Source organism: Vanessa atalanta, chromosome 13, assembly GCF_905147765.1.
Source record: "Vanessa atalanta chromosome 13, ilVanAtal1.2, whole genome shotgun sequence".
Classification (NCBI taxonomy): domain Eukaryota; kingdom Metazoa; phylum Arthropoda; class Insecta; order Lepidoptera; family Nymphalidae; genus Vanessa; species Vanessa atalanta.
Window position 1 is genome coordinate 726,849 of NC_061883.1, and position 22,789 is coordinate 749,637.

General features: G+C 33.1%; 1 protein-coding gene across 1 annotated transcript in view; it reads left to right on the plus strand.

Annotated features, from left to right (window-relative positions):
- Positions 1–904: 904 nt before the first annotated feature.
- The window catches only part of LOC125068285 (metabotropic glutamate receptor 2-like), an 86,057-nt gene continuing 64,172 nt past the window's right edge, over positions 905–22,789 (plus strand). The window contains exons 1-5 of the mRNA XM_047677389.1: positions 905–1,344; positions 1,828–1,970; positions 5,118–5,204; positions 7,739–7,822; positions 14,707–14,851. Of these exons, the coding sequence (XP_047533345.1) occupies positions 1,035–1,344; positions 1,828–1,970; positions 5,118–5,204; positions 7,739–7,822; positions 14,707–14,851 (769 nt within the window). The 5' untranslated portion in view covers positions 905–1,034. The remainder of the gene's footprint in view (positions 1,345–1,827; positions 1,971–5,117; positions 5,205–7,738; positions 7,823–14,706; positions 14,852–22,789) is intronic.

Genomic DNA, 22,789 nt, shown 5'->3' on the forward strand with positions numbered 1-22,789 from the left:
AATATTTTCATAAGAAATCGGACGGGTAGCTGGTATTTTATTTAATATGTATTTTTATCCTAAAAATAAAAATATTCCCAAAAGATAATCATAAAACTGAATCTCCTCATCTCAAATTCACGGGAACGATTTCGCGGGCTCAGCTCCTGTATAATAAATATATAAAAATGTATAAGATTAGAGATCCTAATAACGCTTGGTGAACTGCAGATAATATAGTATTATAAATACATACGGTCGAATTTTCGTCTTTGTTTTAAAACTATTTATAACAAATTACACCTTTTATACAAAGTCATAGATGACAAAAATTTTGATGATCTTTCCAAAGTTCTGTGTCAATTTTAATGGTATTTTAGATTGTCGAATTTTTATTTATACGTCCATTTAGGCAAATATTTGAATAAAGATTATTTTTTAGAAAAAACAAGTTTTAGTTGATGGATTTTTAGTACCGAAACCAAAAACAAAAATAATGTTATGCAAGAAAGCTTACATTAATTATTAATGAAAGCGGCATCAGCCTTTTATAATGATATTCAAACCTTCAACGGCCTTTTGACAACGCTTGTAATATCAAATTAGACATAAGGACTTCTTAATTATTTCCTCTTCGCAATTGAACGAAAGCAAAAACATAATTATATATTTTTATTTGTTTCAGTTCAAAATGAAACCGATTAATATAATTTGGAAAAGATTTTTACGAACAATGGTATGAGACGGATGATACGAACATGCGTCCCAGCCAGACCTGGTTGGCGACCACGACGCTGCTCCTCATTCTACATCACTCAGAAATGAAGCACGGCACTCCATTATCCGATGACTTCCAGCTCAACCCAAGCAATAGACACCATCACAGACACAGACACAAGCAAACAGAAGCTCCCTACCTCGAACCTTTAGTGGATAGAAAATTCAAATATTCTTTCTATGATCCCCTAGTTAGTTTCAGAGAGAAGACTTATTTGGACAGGAGTCTGATAGGCTATGATCTGATCGTCGACGATAGGCAAAATGATTGGTTGAACATGTCAAAAGACCAAATAAGTGAACTGAAGGATAAGAAGCATCAGCATTGGCCTATTAAGAGAGAAGCGGTGATAGAGGGGGACTTGGTGCTCGGAGGTCTCATGATGGTGCATGAAAGATCAGACAACAGGACTTGTGGTCCAGTTATGCCGCAAGGAGGAGTCCAGGCATTAGAAACAATGATGTACACGCTTGATATTATTAATCATAAGTTGAAACTCATTCCGGGAGTGACGATTGGTGCCCACGTCCTCGACGATTGTGATAGAGATACGTATGGATTGGAAATGGCAGTGGATTTTATAAAAGGTAATTTTTTAATGTCTATTTTAGTTCTTAATCCCTTTTGATTTTATTGCAAAATATATATTCTGTAAAATATCGCTCACCAAAAGACATGCTATTTGTATGACTGACTTGTTATATCTATTATTAAAACCTTTAGGAATTTTTCACCTGCCTAGTATGAGCGTAAGATCCAAAGCTTAAAGTACCGTAAATATGCCACTGCTCAGCCCTGCCTTTAATGTCAAAGAGGCGGTTTTCGGTAGATTTTTATATAACGCGTAAAAATCTTGGAAGATATTTTCTTTTAAGGCGCGTACTCAATAAATTATAAATACAAATTACTCACCTTATAACTCAGCTATGAAAACTCGTTTTAGCACATCACATCATATCAGACATAATTTTTCAGGGTCAAGTACTATTTTAGCTATTAATTTAAATTTAGAATATAATTTTATGATCTATATTCAACTTTTAGTTGACTCTTGGTCTATGTCTTTCAAGGTTCGATCAGTAACATTGATGATGCTGAATATGCTTGCAACGCGACGGCTATGAGGAAGGTGATCTCCGGTGTTGTGGGCGCTGCCTCAAGCGTTACGTCTGTTCAAGTTGCAAATCTACTGCGCCTGTTTAAAATACCTCAGGTAAAAATCATTGATTTAAAACAAACTACTAATGAAATACGATGCCTAGTGAAAATACAATATGTTAGTCAAAGTCAAAGTCAAAAATCTTTATTCAATATAGAAGTGTTTGCACTTGCTTATTGATTGTCAAAAATCTACCACCGGTTCGGAATTTAGCACCTCGGACCTGAGAAGAACCGGCGAAAGAAACTCAGCGGGATATATTTTTTTTAACCATTTTCCATGTAGGTACAATGATAAGTATATTTTAGTTGTTTGAAACAGCCTGGAGGCGATCATTTTATTCCCAAGGTGTGCAGTCAACTAAAAAGTCATTAGTGTTGTAATATCCTTTAGCACACAAACGCTCTTTAACGACTCTTTTGAATTTTATAATTGAATAATTTTGAACGTTTTCTGGGATCCTGTTGTAAAAACGTATACATTGCCCCAAAAAAGAGTTACTAACCCTGTGTAATCGGGTACTTGGAGTAACAAGTTTATTCTTGTTCCTAGTGTTAATAGAATGTACGTCACAATTTCTGGGAAAATCATTTATGTTTTTGCGTACATACATAACATTATCAAAAACAAATTGAGAAGCGACAGTCATTATTTTAATTTCTTTAAATTTACCTCTTAACGAATCTTTTGGGACCAGGTTATAAATTGCACGAATTGCCCTCTTCTGCAGTACAAAAATAGTATTAATGTCAGCTGCATTACCCCAGAGTAGGATGCCATACGACATTATACTATGGAAATAACTGAAGTACACAAGGCGTGCCGTATCCATATCAGTCAAAAGTCTAATTTTTTTTTACCGCATAGGCTGCAGAGCTAAGTCTATTCGCCAATTTATTTATATGGGGGCCCCATTGGAGCTTAGAGTCTATTGTCATACCAAGGAACTCTGTTGATTCTAAAACATCTAATGCTTCCCCGTTTAAGCCTACACTCGTTTTGACACATCTTACATTGGGAGTAGTGAATTTAAAACATTTAGTCTTTTTACTATTTAACATTAAATTATTAACACTAAACCAATTTACTATTTCAGAGAGAGTATTGTTCACATCGTCATATATCGAAAGACGTCTTTTTATTTTAAAAATTAAAGAAGTATCATCAGCAAACAATACTATCTCGAGTTTATCACCTAGGAGATGTGGCAGGTCATTTATATAAACAAGGAAGAGAAATGGTCCAAGAATTGATCCTTGAGGGACCCCCACAGTAACTGGAGACCCGGGAGATCTCTTTCCATTTACATCAACCCTCTGAATGCGATTGCTCAGATACGAAATCAGAAGACTGAGTGCAGTGTCCCTAATTCCATAATGACGTAGCTTCCTGACCAAAGTTTCGTGTTGCACATAATCAATCAATGTTATAAGGAGAAGTTAAAATCAAAATGAAAACAAATCGATTAAAATAAAATCTCTTAAAATTTTGCTCACTCACTCACTGGACAATCTCTACTTCCACACATTTATTAGGAAACAATTTACCATACAATCGTTTTTATTATTGATATATTCTGCAAGTCAATCAAAATTTAAATGAAAAAGTTCTTCATTCAGATATACTTTATAAACAGTTTTAAATCGTTTGAAGGAACTTTATAGAGTTACCACCGGTTTTGAGTGCAGATTGTATCGAAAATAACCGGAAACTTGGTAGACACTCTTTTCCAACATTTGAGATACAATATCATGTCAGTTAAATGCAAAATTAATTTACGTAATGTATCCTGCCTGAAAGTCAACACGTATTAGCTCCACGTGTTGATATAAGTTTTATTTATAATAGCAGTTTTTTTTTCAATTAGCCATTTCAAAAAAATGTCTCGTCAAGAAGAAAACGAATACCTTATCAATACGTTTTCAGCCATCCAAAATGCCAATAAATTATGTCTAAAATAATTTATGTCAGTTAGTTTTATTTTCATAGAATTGTATACGTGGCATTACTAGTCTTTTAAATCGTGCTGACGTTTTGTACAAATGATTTACATATTAATATCGTATTAATGTCAATAAAACAAGTTATTCAAGAGCACGGAAGTTTAATTAATCTAGTGAGTAGTGTGATCAATACAATTGTGCAACGTTAACACATTACAAAATAATTTCAACAATGGCATATTTTTATCGTAAATTGTATGGACATAATTGAGCACTAATATCTTTCGTTGTTAAACAGCTTACAGTTTAAATAAACACTAACATATTAAATAATAATCTTCGATTTCAAAGTCAATAAAAAACAGAACGTCGCTTAACTTGTAACGAAAAGTCAATCACAATGTTTTTAAATAAAATAAAAACATTGTAACAAACGATCTGTTAATGTCCGTTTGTTTACTCATCACGGCTAAATTTCATTCACAAACAGAACAGAACGTAGCCATTAAGTGCTCAGATATCCCCTGAATAGGCCCGAAGGCTTTCAACAAAAGAAAAAAATACGGTTATTTTATCTAAATCGCGTTGAATAACGATTCATTCCATTTATCCCAACCCTTGGAGATATCAGACGATGATGAATGGGCTCATAGCTATACTTTCATTATTAAAAACGATTAAACAATGGTCTGTATTTTCTCATTTAGAAGCAAATTGAATTAAAGGAAACAGCAAAACCACGCGACGCCTCGGAAATTATACTCGAAGGCCCCTCGTGGTTTTGAGTATTTTTAATTAAAACTTTTGTTTTCTTTTATTTGGACGAATACCTTCATGACTTTTAAGAGTGATTTAATCTTGTTAAGAAAACATTCATTTGAAATTCAATTTGTGTATTTCGAATCGTGATCTGTTTAGCAATTGTTATAATAAATAAATTAAAATATCAGCCTGTTAAGGTTCCACTGTCTCACTAAGGGGAAAATCTTGTTACTAAAGAGAAGGTTTGGAGATTATTCCACCATGAACACGCAATTATTGGTGAAGTCTCACATCTTCTAGTTACTAAAAAGGAGAAATTCTATACAATTTTTCAACTCCAAGTCATCTTCTTCGGTGATGAATATCTAGAAATCAAGTCTTTACTTCCTTACCAATTTTCTTTTTTTTTTCTCAGCATTAGAAAGCAGCAGCAGCAACTAAAAAAAATAAAAATATTTGAGATATATTTTATATATTGGTACATTTTATTCAACAGGTCTCGTTCTTCTCGACATCCCCGGAACTATCGAACAAGGCTCGCTTCGAGTACTTCACGAGGACCATTCCATCCGACTTGCATCAGGTAATTTTAAAATGACTCGCTGTGATCATAATATGTTTAAGTATACAGACGGAAGATACGTATTCAAATGGGAGCTCCTTTTTAGCCGACTCAAAAAAAATAATGATTATTGATTAATTTGTATGGCTCGCTAAGCCGCCACATTAATGTCAAGTCAAGAAGTAGACAATTTAACAACTTATGGTATTACATTTATTTAATTAAATATTTAAATTGCAAATGCTTAAGTTAATACACTTAATATATTTTACTATTTTATTGTTATTAATTATTTGCATGCAATTAAAAACTATTTTTAATTGCGATGAAGTAGAACTTCTCACGCGCGTGTATTACATGCACCTTATTATAAATACCCAATGTGACCCAATTTCAATTTTTTTTTTGTTGTAGGTGATGCTATTATTTGGTTTGGGCACAAAATTTAAGTTGTAGATTTAAATACGTTAAATAAATATTCAATCTGATATAAAACTGGATACTGTTTTTTTTTTATTAATTGATAAGCATATTTTTTTTATTTGTATTATTTATATTAATGGCCGTGAATTCTACGCCAACGCTCGGTTCCTCTTTATTTAATTAGCTCCTCTCAAATTATGTTTTTGATCTTCGGGATAGTTTTGATAATATATTTCTATTACATTATATAGTGGGTAGTTTATTTGGCCGCAGATCTCCAAGGTCTAAATTCCGACATCGGTCGAAGAATTAATTTTAACATAAAGTCCGAAAGTGTACAATCACAACGTAAACTGCCTGAACTCTTTACAATTCGTATTTCCGACTCAATGGATTATTAAAAAAACAGAGTGTGCATATGCTCGCTTGTCCATTATAATATGATACCACAGCCTCGTTAGTCTAGATCGGGGGGGGGGAGTCGGGCCGATAAAAAGTTATTAAGTTTTTCTAAAAATTCTCAGTTACAGTTCTAAGTCTTACAGTTTGAAATGTAAACACTCCAGTGCCTCGGAAAGAACGTACAGCCATTGGTTCTGCGCCTGAACTCTTTCGGGTCGCGTCAGCGATCCCATTGGATTATGAGAGTGACGGAATAGGCAGTGTACCTGTGTTGGCGCACACACACAAAGTCCTGCGTTAGTTGGCTGGTCTCCCATGAGCTTTGGAGCCGTGACCGGAATAGACCGGTCGACATCATCATGGCACGTGCCTTTAGTCAGCAGGCCAGGCTCCCTTGAAAATGGCTGCTGTTCATATGTACCACATAATACACCCCCCTCCCTCTCTTTGATCCTAATTGGAAAATATTTCCTCGTCATGTTTCATCAAAACCATTTCAGGCGCATACGCGTGACGTATGTTCGTGCTGAATAAAATATTGTTTAAAAAACACGCAGCACTGAAAGTTAAATGTGATAGTAGCTGTCACAGTCTTAAAATTTAAAGCCCTAACTATATTACGAACGAAAAGTTATGGGAGTTGTACATAAAAAGTATACGTATACTTTATGTATACTTTAGATACGTAATCTAAAGGCTAGGTAAAGGTAAAGGTTATCTAATGATAGGTAAAGTTCTAATCTTACTTTACTATTTTATTTCTTTTTATACGATATATCTTTTTTTTGTTGAAATTATATATTATTAATATCATACTGTAATACTCGGAATCGGTCGTTTTAAAAAAAATACATGAAAATACGGAATTATGCATTCTTTTTTGTAATTGTGTTGCCTTTACATCTATCTTTAGTTAGCAAAAATACATTTACCTACATTTTCTTTATTAAATACTTTATTTCATTTCATTTTGTTTTTGTTTTTTTGATAACCTAACGACAAGTGAGCAACCTCACGTGATCGTAATCACGACTGCCCATTGTAATGAGCATCGTAAGAAGGTTCAATCTTGCGTCGCCAACCTTGCCTTTAGTTACACTAGCTCACTTACTCTTCAAACCTTTCGGTTTACAACGATACTAAGAATTGCTGCTCGGCGGTAGAATATCTGGTGAGTGGTTGCCTACCCAGACGAGCTTGCACGAAATATACCACCAAGTATATTCCACAAATATTTATGACAATGTTTTGTCGATTTATTAAAAACGAATATAAGATAAAATTCTATTGACAACTTGTGAGATACAATATTCCAAAAACCTTGGATTTCTTAAGCTTTTGAACCAATAAATTCAATAGAAGACATAGATAAGCTTAATTCTTTACACAAACTTCGAAAATCCTTATCATTTGTATAGAACAAAACTTAGCAAGATTAAGAAGCTTTCTCAAGATTTCTCAATGAAAACTTCTAAAGCTTAATCGCCCTTTTAGGGACTGAAAATGATAATAGAATACTTAGTCTAGATATTTTTTTTCGTTTGAAATTTTTGACTTTAAGATTTGAGCTATCGACAGTTTTAGAAAGCCGTAAGCTTAAAAAAGTTATTTATTTATCTTTTAACTGCCTTTGTAATCAATACTATCTGTACAATTATTTAAGTATTTATTTAAAAAAATATTTCTTAAAGCTATTGTTTAACGAAATTTGTTGATATAAAATCCTACAGGTGCGAGCAATGGTCGAGATTGTAAAGAAGCTGGGCTGGAGCTACGTGTCCATTATTTATGAAGAATCCAGCTATGGAATTAAGGTTAGTAAACCTCTTAATAATCTGAAACAGTTACAGGACGTTTAAGACCAAAATAAAATACTACAAATATAACAGGATACTATTTTTTACGCAATCGAACGCAACGATCAAGTCATTTCTAATATTATATCGAATTGAGATTAAAATTGATAGCCTGTAAAATCAAATCCGTTACTCATAGATCTTAAAATGATAGAGAGTGATATGCGACATTGACCCCAATAGTCATAAATTTTATAGAATACTCGAATCAAAATGCCGTATCACCGTAATCGGATGTCAATATGCCACGAGTGAAATACGAAATGAATTCTTACAGAATAGTACTGTTGTCATCAGAAGTTTCATAACGTATTTGATTTAACTTTTCACTTTAGACATATTAACTTTACAAACAGTACGTTCAAGGAAAATTTACTTTAAAAATGTCATATTTACAAAGAATAATCCAGCGGACTTACTATTTGCACAAATTGAACGTATTACTTACTAAAAGAACATCCAAGTTTTATTATAAAAATCACCACATTATATATAGCAAACACAATATAACCTAAAGCATTCAATTCGAACTTCAGAGATTTCTTTCGCCTTTCACGGGAAATCTTAAATACTTAACTAATTTATTTACATTTAATGTTTCATACAAACGATATCGTCAACATGTAATATATGTATGTAACATATTACATACATATATAATTGTATTTAACTAACATGACTGTATTTTTAGATGTTGAAAAAGAGTAACTACTGTGATTCTTGCCGGTTCTTTTCGGTAGAATCTACATTCCGAACTGGTGGTAGCTTCACTTAATATAGTTTGTTAAAGGACGATTCAAAAGTGCTTGTAAAAGCCTACTTGAATAAAGTATAATTTGATTTGGTTTGATTTGTAATTTATCAATGACCATTGTAAAATCGTTAACAAAAACAAAACAAAATTAATCTTTTAAAACATCACAAAATTGTCCATGTAAATGAAGCAACGTATAGAAAATCCAAATTCCATTAATCATTCTTCGAATAGCATTTGTAAGACACTCCTAATAATCATCTTATTCTTATTTAATCGCTATTCAGATATCATTAGTGAGATGTCACTAACAGCAAGGGGGTGACGAGAGGTCTAATTTATTTTTCGTCCAGAGAATCGGATCTGCGATTCAATGAGGAAGTGTTGCTTGCATCCTTGATAACATTCCACGCGGTTATGATTTCCACGGAACCCATTTTTAAATTTAATTTGTATATAATTTTTATATCACTAATTATACGTTACTAAATTAAAAAATCATTATACGCTGTAATTGAGTTGCATTATTATTGTATTTTAATTTTTACAGTATTATAACTGTGACGTTTATATCAAACATTTTGTCTTTACTTCGTTTCATGTTTATGTTAGTTTCAAATTTTAATATTTCATTTAAGCGTCATATCGTCCTCCTACCCTTATCCCAATTTTACTTGGGGTCGGCGCACCTTGTCTTCTACTTCCATACTTCTCTGTAGGACGTCATGTCACAAGTAACATTCTTTCTAACCATATCGTCTTTCACACAATCCACAAGCGTATTGTAAATACATATAGTGTATTAAACTGCAGCAGTCTTTTGATTACTTTGTTTTTGCGAATATGCCGATAGTGTATTAAATAAATAAATAAAACATCACCATAAAGACGTGATCGTTCAAGTGCCATAACTAAGACGTCGCAAGTAAAACATAATTAGTGAAACATCGACTCGAATATTATAATTGTAAAAGTGAATTCATTTGTCTCGTAAATCTTCAACTGATCAACATTATTTTTCATACTCGTTATCAAGGGTATAGATAAGTATAAATAGTACCAAGCAGCTACTAAAAACAAGTTATACAGTCCTCAAATAAGAGAAGTAAATAATTACATTTTACATTAGCAGCCCGTAAATGTCCCACTGCTGGGATAAAGCATTTTAAAATAAAGGAATAAAGGCTCTCCGTTTGAGGAGAAGGTTTGGAGCATATTCCACCACGCTGCTCCAATGCGGGTTGGCGGAATACACATGTGGCTGAATTTCGTTGAAATTAGACACATGCAGGTTTCCTCATGTTTTCCTTCACCGCCGAGCACGAGATGAATTATAAACACAAATTAAGCACATGAAACTTCAGTGGTGCCTGCCTGGGTTTGAACACGAAATCATCGGTTAAGATGCACGCGTTCTAACCAATGGGCCATCTCGGCTCATTATATCAGTAAATAATTATCAGTAAATAATTATATTATTAAATTTGTTATAATGATCAATGAACACTGCTAAATTATTAGAAACACTGAAATGTTGATCAAACAATTCGTTCCTTCAATAGTATTACAGAACATTAATTTAAAACGAGTACCTAAATATTAAACATACACCGAAATCAGTGCAACCAAATGTTTGCAAATCATTTTGAAGCCTCACGAATATTGTATTCGACTGACGTTAACCATCAACCAAATATGGTCTATTAATTTTCACGAATTACTTTAAACAAATTTCGCCTTTAAAACATATAATATACGTAACATATTACCATGCACAGTCCATTAAACAAAACAATCAGGTCATGGAAATACATGCCGTAACGTTAAAGATATAGGTGATGTTTTACCGTGTCGGTATTTCGTATGTCTGCATCAGCGATTAACATTCGAATTGAAATGTAAAGCGTTTAACATCGAAATCGGGATGGATGGTCGAAATAAGCTGGTTAATCTGACCAATGTATGGGAAACTTTGTTTGGGATATTACATTGATACGATTATTTTATGTTAAATAGCTACTACTACCGTTTACAATGTTGGAAAAAATGATTCAAATATTTATTTTAAATAATGAATGACATATTACAATTATTTGTAAAAAGTAAAAATGGTAATGTATATTGAATGCATGTGAAAAAATTACTCTGTAATACGATCGGGTATCGTCAAAGGTACTCGACCTGGAGGAAATATGGGAGATGTAGAGTGGGCAGATAAGCACGGGTCAAAGGGTCAATTATGTTTTAGACATTGCAAAACCACCTGCGTCCTATGCGGTCATCAGAATTCTCCACCAGTGCAACCTTACTTAGAAGAGATGCGACACTCAACTCCATCCTAGCCACTGCCAGGGCAATACAAAACTTTTCGCAGGGGCAGAGACAGAGAGTACACCCATTTTCATCTAAGCTATTTGAATAAACACTTATGTTCCCACGTCCTTCCATTTTCTGTCACACCAATAGAACAAGATTCAGTCAGACGTGCTATGTCACTTAGATAAGTACCAAGAGCAACATGTGCGTCATCTTTACTTCAACTATTCACCATAAACGAAACGCACTACCACAGTGCATCATAACGAGTTGAATGACCTGCAACATAGAAACAAGCCACCCTCTCAAACTGTGGCTGCCGTACAAGCTACTAAGAAAGTTTTAATCAACCCTCAGCTGAGTACATAAGCGTCGTAACCGCTTGGACTTTGGAAACCAATACACCAGCAAGCAATATTACAGTACTTGTTATGTATGTACTATAGTAAAAGTAAGTCGGCACTGCTCGCAGCTCCGTGATAATATTAACTCGAAGTTATTTTGTCGTATCTTAGATGTATCTGATTGAGGAACATTGAAATTGTTAGGAAATGTTACTATGGATAACTTAGCTATTATTCTCCTCACAACTAAATTTACACAACACAAACAACCAACGATAGATGCTAACTTTTATATCTATATGTATGTATATTATATCTTTTATATATCTCATCGTTTGTTCGGTATATAATCTTTGGAATCCAACTATACAAAAATATTTTAGATTTTTTTATATCTCTTTAAAAAGTGTCAAAGCTAAGAACGTGTTGAGAATAATAATGGCTAACTCTTAGCCGTGTACTCAACACGCACACTAATAGAATATAATGAAATTTCGCGAGTGACAAGCGTAGTTTTCGTTCTCTTTTGTTTTAATTGTTTTGTAGATCGTCACTCTAGAAAAATATATACATATAAAATGTTTTCTGTTACAAAACGCAACATCTGCCGGTCTTACCTTCTTGCATTATCGTCGCTAATATGAACACAATAAGAACTTGATTCGCATACACTATGTTACATAAAAATATGGAAATTTCATTAATTTTGTTATTATGAAAACATAACATTAATTATCCTTATTTAGTAGAGACGATAGAGAACTGCTGGAAGATGAAGTGACCCAATGACAGTGGTCACCACCATCCATAGACAATGGCGCTTAAGATATATTAACCATTCCTTACATCACCAATGCGCTACCAACATTGGGAACTAAGATGTTCCTTGTGCCTGTAGTTACACTGGCTCACACACGCTTCAAACCGGAACATAACATTTCTCAGTACTGTTGTTTGGCGGTAGAATATCTGTGGTACCTACCCAGAAGAGCTCGCACAAAGCCCTACCAAGTCAATCACAATAATTATAATCCAGAAGATATCATTGCTAGATACTTAAATAATTAATTAACTTTAATTGTATACAGCAATCAACCTTGCAGATTCTTCTTGGTAGAATCTAAATTAAGGAACTAAAAATTTAATATAAATACATATTTAAAAAATAGAAACTGGCTGTTTTTTTTTTTCATAAAATTGCAAATTATTAATAACGATTAAATATTAAATTCTTAAATAAAAATGCAATGAAACCTAGCAATACGCAAACAAGTATTTAAAACTGACGCAAATAGTACCGTTTTAGCCAAATTACACGCATTGGATCCGACTAATCCTTCAATTTCAACAGGATTAATAAAATTCAATAACATATTGATTAATACCAATACCAATAAAGGACCATAGAAGGAAATAACAGTTAACCTTTTTTTAAGCCGGTGCTAGTTGGTTGATCTGATGTAAACTTAGGTATTCAGTACCAAAACGATGACGAAACGATGTAGTATTGTTAACATTTACTTTACAACCAAAGCCGGAACATTTGTTGTGAGTATATAAACAATTCATGGACCTATAAATCCCAAAACATTACCCTGAATAGAATTCATAATGCGGGTAACTCAGTGATATAAATTCAAATCATTCAATTGTTTTGAATTACTCAAATATTTGGCATGAACTAAACCCGATAACCCGGTAAAATACATTATTTAAAAATAGATGTTGGTAAAATGTCATCGTCGTATATAAACAACTACCAGGGATTTTCATTAGATTCGTACCATCGACCTCCAAAAAAAAAATCGACATCGATTCCATTGCCAAGAACCTCAAAATACTCTATGCGGCCTTTTTAGAGAGCCAAACAGCACAACAATGCATTGATAGTGAAGATTAGTAAAGTCAATCAATTCAATCAGTGCTACGAACAGAAGTGCTCCCCAGCCCACAGACTACGTTCTTATCCGAGGTGCGATCTCATAGGAGACACCCTCGGAACGAATGTCACTCTCGAAAGGGCTCAAACTTAAAGGCTGAGTCTAGTACTCGCCCCAACGCCCGGTGACGCTATAAAGGCCAGTAGGGCCAACAGCAAAACAACACACAATCAGAAAATAAAAGTTAAGTGTGAGTGTTACATACGAAATTTTCAAATAAGGCACGGCGTAGGCGCCTCACCTGAACCACCCGCTGGGACTGGTCGCCTCGGAGTTCAGAGAAGAGCAGACGCAGCATGACTCGATTCGCTAGACACTTATCGCGCTACCGTGTTTATATCTCGCATCGACCAATTCTCATATATTTTTTTCGAATAAAATATTTTATTGTAATCTTTATTAATTAAAGCTTATTAAACATTTTGGTGTTTTTAAATCCTCGAGCCGTAGTCTTCATAATTTGCGTTGCTATCTAAGAAAAAATATGTGCAATAGACAGTTTTTAAATAAGAAAAACATGTCTCTGACAGAACATGAAATTCAAGCGAGAAGCTTAGTTTGATAATAGGTTTTCGCTACATTTTTCCATTTCAACTCGTCTACGAGTATTGCGCACAAAATATAGAAGCTACTCGTTAGACGTCGACTGAAAATGACCCCTTTGTGATGTCATGTTTCGACATCATCTCTTGAATTTTTTATTCAATTTCCCTGTGTTCCATTTTTAACATTTTTCATTAATACTAACAGCAAAAAGCACTGCGAAATATCTTGCTTTTTGCTTGTTATTTTTTGGGGTAAATAAGTATATGCCGTTCTTATTTTATTTGGAGTAACGAAATAAAATATCATAATTATATATAAGTAAATTAATAAGGTCAGTATGTTGTAGGTACTGATTGTAATAGCAAGCCTTATTTTGTTCCTAGTATTTACAATGTAGTCAAGTTTACGAAGAGGCAAATTGATTTTTTTTAAAAAAAATAAAAAAATAAATATATATTTAAAATAATTGAGGATTGAATTAAACACGTCTGAACAGATTTGGATGCTCAGTTTAATTAAATATTGAAATACATGTTTCCCACTGTCTTAACTAAAATCTTACATTCCAGGAATCCATTTACATTGTTATGTTTCCCAGTACAACGACCACCCAACGCTAGAATGCAACAATGCAATTTTTAGGTTTTTACTGTGAATATTCTTCGTGGTACTGGTTGCATAACTATATACACAATTGTTTTGTTTAGAATTTAAAGCCCGAATAAACAACTTATGAATAAAAACAAATTAACCTTATAATTTCTAATTGTCGCCAAAAAAAAAAAAATGCAATAAGTCATATCATGAAAAGAGCGAAAATGAGATAAAAAAATAAGCAATTTTTTGGAAATATCTTATTGAATAATCTTCTATTTTCAATGCAATCTGATCATAAAAAAAAATCATATAATATTTATTTCCTAATACGTTATTTATCCACAGGCATTTGAAGAGTTAGAAGCATTACTTGCGAGAAACGGCATCTGCATAGCTGTAAAGGAAAAACTCGTGAAAGATTCTGGTGTGGCAGACGAGAGGGCTTATGATGATATCGTGCAGAAGCTGCTAACGAAGCCACGAGCTCGAGGTGAGTGAAGCCTTCCAAAAAATTAGAAGACCTTCGTCTAGTAATGTAATTTAAGTAATATTTCTTTTATAATAGTTTACGTAAGTGGAGGTGCCTCAATGTGATATCTATACATCATCATCATCAGCCCATATTCGTCCACTGCTGGACATAGGCCTCTCCAAATGCACGCCAGTGTGATCTTCGGCAGCTCTCAATGGCGCTATAAAAAGCACATCGTTAATGCGCCTCTAACCATGGGAAATGAGATGTTATATCCTTAGTGCCTGTAGTTTCATTGGCTCAACCTTTATATCAGAGCACAAAAATACAAAGTATTACAGTTTGGTGGAATATGTGGTGATTGGGGGAATACTCCAAACAGGCTCGCACATGCCCTACCATCGAGAAAACATTAGAAAATAATTTTGCGAAATTAAATTTTTAAGAGCTCCATCCCTTCTATTAAGAACTTTATCTAATTAAATAAGAATCATTTTTACCTTCAGTACACAGAGACGAATATAATTGATGATATAATGTACATTATTGGTTTTAGTTAAACGTGTTTTAACTGTACTTATGCTATCTATTTCATTAAAGATTTCTAAACGCTGATTACTAACCATAAGACGTAATTAATAATTTAATACAGTGTAATATATCTTTGAACAACGAGATAAAAGCTAACTTATCTTTTAAAAAATTGTTTTCCAAGCCATTTGAAAAGACAAATGATGTGTCCTGGCTCTTCTCGCTCAGGGTCTATTTGCATGAAAAATATATTCTGTCATCTATCAAACAAGAATAAAAGTAAATAAGAAATTATATCAACTTAACTGACTTCAATTTATTTTACTTATTCGCGTGTTGTTCTAAATTTGAAATTTTTATATGGAAACATATAAAATTACTTATACTAATTATTACTTATATTAATAGAATAATATAAAATTGTCTTTAATATAATATGTAACAGTTTAATAGTTTTTTTTTTTTTATTATTATTAATCTAAAAAGGTTTACAGTGTTCACAAAACATTTGTGATAATATAATGTTTATAGAGAAGAATATACAAAAATATTCCATGAAATCTGATATATATATACTATTAATACAAGAAATAAGAATAAACTTGTAACCTCTACTTTCCGTTTGCATACGGTACAGAGAACGTTTTTGGGCAATGGTATAAGCATATATATCAAGATACTGGGAAATATAATCAATTTACCATTTACTAAATTTAAAAAGTTTATTAAGACTCTTATTATTCATTAAAATAATATTTTTTTAGAAAAAAACGCCTGGATTTAGGGACGGGTTCCATCATAGGACACTAATTATTTTAAAAAACAGCATTGTAAAACGGTTTACTTGAAAAGAGCAACTACGTGAGTTTCTTGCCGTTTCTGCTCGCTGGAGGCTGCTTTCCGAAACGGTGGTATTGCAATATCGGCGATTCAAAATCGCTTAATTGTGAAGTTTACTTGAATAAAATTGATTTGATTTGATATCCCTCGTGCCTAAAGTTACACTGGCAGGGTAATTGATTACTCTTCAAACTGGAACTCTGATTATTGTTGATGGTAGAATATGTGCTGAGTATCTACCCAGATGGGCTTGCACAAAGCATTACTAGCAAGTAAACGTTCAAGATCAGCAAAAAATCCCACTTATCACGTATCAAAGCCGTGAGTGGTTTTCGCCTATGATGGAAAAGTTAAATATATTTTAAGTATAATTTAGAACAGCTCATATACCATTTCCAAGAAACTTACTGCTCATAGTACCAAATTCATAACCGAAATGCAAGCTAAAAGCTTATCAGCTAGTAAAAGCTAGTAATATCAATCAGTTCAATATAGTTTGGATTGAAGATATCTTAGCAATTGGATCCGAACTGATGATCTATCGTACATAGAGTAAAGTCCGAGTTAAGCGTATATTTTATTGCAAATCGAAGCCATTAATAAAAGCCATAAAAAAATCCTTCAAAGATATTTATCAAAGTATTGAATAGATGGGGGATATGTAGCAGCTCAGCTGTTGATGATTACTGCCCATATTTATTTTTTACCTGAACAGATCTGATAGATAGCCACGACGGGAAACTACTTACTGATTTGTAAAATGGACCATTGTGATATAGAGTATATAGATAAACGCCAAACGATTTACAAACAAACGTACTAATTATTGCATACACACAGTACTAATTATTGCATGGTTAATGGTTCCATTCTTACAACCTCCATATCTTGAATACGAAGTCCTAATTTAAATTTCCGCGGAAACATTAAAATACGCAAAACGGATCTAAATGAAATTGGGCAGAGAAGTTGATTATAGTCTAGAAAAGCAGGGGTTACCTTTTATCCTGAAAAATGTAAGTAACATAACAACAAGTATGCAGGCTCCTACTAGTTTTACATAAATGCTGAAAACGAACTCGTCATAATAGCAAATACTAATATTTGTTGGTAATTTTTTTTTTTTTAAATTATTTTATCTAATAGTAAAATCAGTCAAAACTAAAAAGATATAATATTACATTTGGTAGAAACTTTAGACATACATATACAATTGATTCGATCCTATTTCCCTCCATAATCCTTACTATCAAAGATTACTTTTGTTTATAAATCGTGGTTATAACATTCTTTTGAAATATATCACCTAAGATATAGTAATATTAGAACTTTACTTTCTTAATAAGAATTATTCATTAGCCTATTTATTTTTCTATTACTTATAGTAAAGGGCTGTTTACATCTGGTTATTGTCTTATAATAGTAGAGAGACATAACTTTTATTATTACGTCAAAATAGCGCCTTATATTAATATTCCTTATAACGCTTTCCTCAAGAGATAATGAATATAATTTTAAGCACACATCGTAAATTAGATTAATAAATTTGATTGTTGTAACAAGTAATGCCGACGTAACGCACACAGAAAAATGTGTTGAATGTAAAATTTAAAAGGAATGACTACTTGTAGCTCAAAAGCGATTACTTATTGATATAATAAATAAATATATCTTTACATAGTATAAAGCAAAGTCGCTTTCTCTGTCCCTATGTCCCTTTGTATGCTTAAATCTTTAAAACTTCGCAACGGATTTTGATGCGGTTTTTTTTAATAGATAGAGTGATTCGATAGGAAGGTTTTGTATATAATACATAGACAATATAGTTAAGTAACATTGATAATTTTAAAAGTTTCTAATGTGATGTCGTAAATTTATACATTTTTTGCGCTTACATTGTAAACGCTGGCTGATCCCTACGAGATAGATCAAAATAATGTACTTCAGTATTACACCCTAAAACGGTCTTCAAAAAAGTCCGCGATGGTATATATCTATCTCTTAGGGATTACCCACATTGCACCCGTGCGAAGCCGGGGCGGGTCGCTAGTAAATAATAAATATAGTAGCCGGACATTGTTTAATTATAAAAAGTTGTATAATAAATGTAATGTATACATAAATAGTATGAAACTAAGTCGGTTTCTGTTTTGTATTTTCGCTAACCTACTAAATCACTCGACGGATTTCGATAATGTTTTAAGTAATAAAAAAGTTTTAAAGAAAAGAGCGATAAATGAAGAAGGTTTTATATATATATATCGAATAAACACTTAAAAGATATCACCGTTTTCAAATTACGTGCAACGAAATAAATCGCTTACTGTGAAGCGTTTTGTCAGATAACCTGTAATGCCTGTAAAATTTTAACCTCGACAATTTAAATTTATAATATCTAAATACGAATTTATGTGCCATGGACAGATTCTGGTTTACGTGTCAGAAATAAAATTATTATTATGACATACTAATAACCAAAGAAACGATCAAACAAATATACCTACTTCATATTTTCTTCCTAAGATTACTTCTCATTTTCTTTATTAATAAATTACCCTCGTGCAGAGTCGGGACCTGTCACTAGTAGGATATTTTTTTTTTCTCTTTTTATGGTATAGGTTGAGCATATGGGCCACCTGATGTTAAGTGGTCACCACCTTACATCGCCAATGAGCCACCAACCTTGGGAACTAAGATGTTATGTCCCTTGTGCCTGTAGTTACACTGGCCCACTCACAACAACACTAAAAACAGGATCACAACAATACTGAGTACTGCAGTTTGGCGGTAGAATATCTGATGAGTGGGTGGTACGTACCCAGACGGGCACAGAGCCCTACCACCAAGTGAAGTATATAATTCTCAAAATACATTAATATGAAAACTATTATCGAAAAGCACATCGATACAAAGCTTCTATACATTGAATACGGATAAATAACAGCGCATCGGTGCCCAGATGGTAGATGCGTGAGACAATTTTTCGCTAAAGTGGTTAAACAGATTGGATAGGCGCTCGTCAATAAACGATGATTGCCATTTAGCAACGAAGCGAGTGCGTTTTGTTCTTATCGCGTTGGCCCTTTCACTTTCCAGCGGTTCTTAGTAAATTAACTGTGATAGGTATAATAAATAACGTTATACTCGTGTCTTTGCGTTCTTAGGAAAATTGTATTAGCGCTGTTTTGTATTAAAAATAATGTACCCGTAACGTCCGTGTAGATGTTCCACTGCTGGGCTAAGGCCTCCTCTATGTTTTGATAAGAAGGTTTGGAGCTAATTCCACCTTGCTGCTCCAATGCTGGTTGGTGACAGAATTTTATTGAAAGTAGACACATGCAGGTTTCTTCACGGCGCTTTCCTTCACCCCCGAGCACAAATTAAGCACAAAAAAATTCAGAGGTGCTTAACTGGGCTTGAAACCCACAATCATCGATTATGACGCACGCGTCCTAAACAGTGGGTCATCTCGGCTCCTGTACTGTAACTTTACTATGAACACCAAAGTAAAATAAACATCCCTCGTTGAACAGAAGCTTAAATCCTCCTAGGATAATAGAATGAAACCATGACGGTGCTTCATAGCTTCCTGATAAAAATAGACATGATACTATTTTTTGTACACGTGCAAGTTATTTGATAATATATACACGTACTAAACATATCACAATTTTCCAAAATACCCTTAGAGGTTACCTTTATTTGTTTCCTTCCTTTTTCTTAACCCACAATTTTAAATAGGGATCCAGGATATTAAAATATGTTTAAATAATAATTGTTTGTATTCTTGTGCCCTGGTACGTTTCCAACAAAGTTAACATTTTCATGTAGACATATTATTATAGGTTGCTATTTGCCACGAACACGGAATAATATAAAAAACTTTTTTTAAATAGCAGATACAAATATTTTTGGATACCCTCAAAATATATGATAATATATACTTCTTGACTTCATTGACGTGAAATTTTTGTCCCCTTAACCCTATTACTAACCTAACTTACCATGACCGAATATACCTTACTTAGGGCTAAATCTTAATTAAAGGTTGGTTAAGCAATCAGTTTGGACCCGTATTTTGTGTGTGACCAGCAACTTTTCTCCTCTCTACCGGAAAGTATTTTGTAAAAACATCACAACTTTTAGATCCATTTCCTTATATATTTCGTTGATTACTTCTTTTAGTATTACTTATATGATATTTTAGGTTTCAATAATATACTTATATTTATCAAATATTAGAATTATTTCACAAGTACTTATAAATAAAAGAGCCGAGAGGGCCCAGTGGTTAGAACGCGGGCATCTTAGCCGATGATTTCGGGTTCAAGTCCTTCTCCAAAGGGAGAGGAGGCCTTAGCCCAGCCGTGGGAAGTTTACAGGCTGTTTATGTTATGTTACTTATAAAAAACCACCGACCACCATATTATCACCTTAAACTTCGTAGTGTACGTATTTCTGATTTGTTACATATTAAAGAAGTGCAACCCAAACGTCTGAACTAAAACAGTTAAAAGTGTTTTAACACAAACGTGTTTTTGTTTCACTGGATGACTTATAATACTGATAATTTTCTTTGACTCACGCTCGAAGCATCTTTATTCACAGCCCACTCTAAAATTAATTTAGAATATCTTATTATCTTATTATCTATCTTTATAGCTCCGAAAAGTGTTCCGGTACTATTCACATTCACATCGAATGCGATGACGCATAATCGACACTCATCATGCGTGCGTTTGCCAAGATTATCAGATCTCAAGTATTCTCAATATAATATCTGATACTACAATTAATGCATATAGTTTTGCTACTAAATCAAGGAAGCATCTTCCAATATTAACTTTTCGGCTTTCTCAGCGATATCTGACATGTGATGGGCTTAATACAGACCGTTTTGGTCAATTGCCAAAGCGAGGCTTGTATTTTATGGTTGTTGCAGAACAGTGCGTTCCGTACGATTCCTATCTTAGGATTTGAGCTTGCCTCATCAATATTTTTAATATCTCTATTGTTATCTTCCAGTTTGGTAAACGAACTTCATAGTATTTAAACTTGGTAGGGCTTTGTACAAGCCTGTTTGGGTAGGTTTTTTTTTTTTTTTAAAAAGTATGTTTTATTTAACAAGTTTGTACTTAAATATAAAGTTGTTGGAGTCTCCTTTTAAGCATATGAAAAGCCTGTGCCAGGAAACTCCGCTCTTCCATATCACGAATTAGGTACAAGTATACAAGATATTTAAAGTACAACAATAATAAAGAAACAATATAAAAAAGTAATAATAAGAGAAGTAATTACCAAAAAGGAAGCAAATGTGGGATTAAAATGTATGTGTATGCATGCGTGCGCGTGCGCATTTGTGTGTGTGTGTGTGTGTGTGTGTGTGTATTGTATGTGCATGTTGGTGTGAGTAGGATATGAATGCTAGTACCTATATTCTAAAAAAATTTCCGTTTCTTGAAAACTTAAACATTTTATCCATTTTATTATTTTAATTTTACACTCTTTACAAGTTTTTGAATATATATCAACGTATTTATTTATTGTATATGTACCACCCACTGTTTAAATATTTTACCATCAAACAGCAATACTAAATATTGTTGTGTTCTGGATTGAAGGGTGAGTAAACCAGTGCAACTACAGGCACATGGGGCTTAACATCTTAGTTCCCAAGGTTAGCGGTGCATTGGTGATACGAAATTGTTATAGTACCAATGTCTATGGGTGATAGTGACGCCCTCCCATCGCGTGACCAATTTGCCTGACAGCCTGACAAAATTATAGAAACTAAATGAATTAATATATTACTAATTACGATGTGTGCCCATTTATTACTCTCCATGTGTGGACTTTCAAGCCACCCCTTGTACATATATATGTTATGAGGGAAGTTAGTGTCTAGAGTACACTTTACTCATAACTTCTGAACTTCTTGTATGTCATGAAAAATTTTTATTGCGCAGGTACAATTGGAAAACTTTTGTGTTATATTTGATTTTTCTTTTATAATGAGATAAAACTTTTAAAACAACATAGGTATGATTTATTTCAGCTAGATTGTGATGCATGTACTAGTCACCTGAGCAATTCTTCTATGGTAGCCTGAAAGAGTACTTTTTTTTTACGATAAGGTAGCGTTTTGTAACAACTATTATTTGTAAATTGTTTTAATGGCATGCCATCATTTTTTTTATTTATATTATTATATTGAAAAACAATTAAGACAAAATTTAATTGTTTCCTAAGCAAGGTCCACTAAATTAATAACACATAGAAATTTTACACTAACAAAAATTTGAATTTGTTATAGGCATAGCGGTTTTCAATCAAAAGCTTTTTATCAGCGGGTTATTCAGCGCTATTCAGTATAGGTCGGCTATTCAATGGGGTGCTCCGAAGCGGTAATTGGATGTTGCTTCGAACCAAATATTCAATATCAGGGCAGTAAAATATGATAGTTTTAATCAGAGCTGCTTTAAAAAATATCTACATGTTCCAATAAATATTTTTTTGTCGTATTTTAGAACCGAATGGTATGATTCGATGAAATTTATATTTATTGAACATTTCTCCGAATTTCTG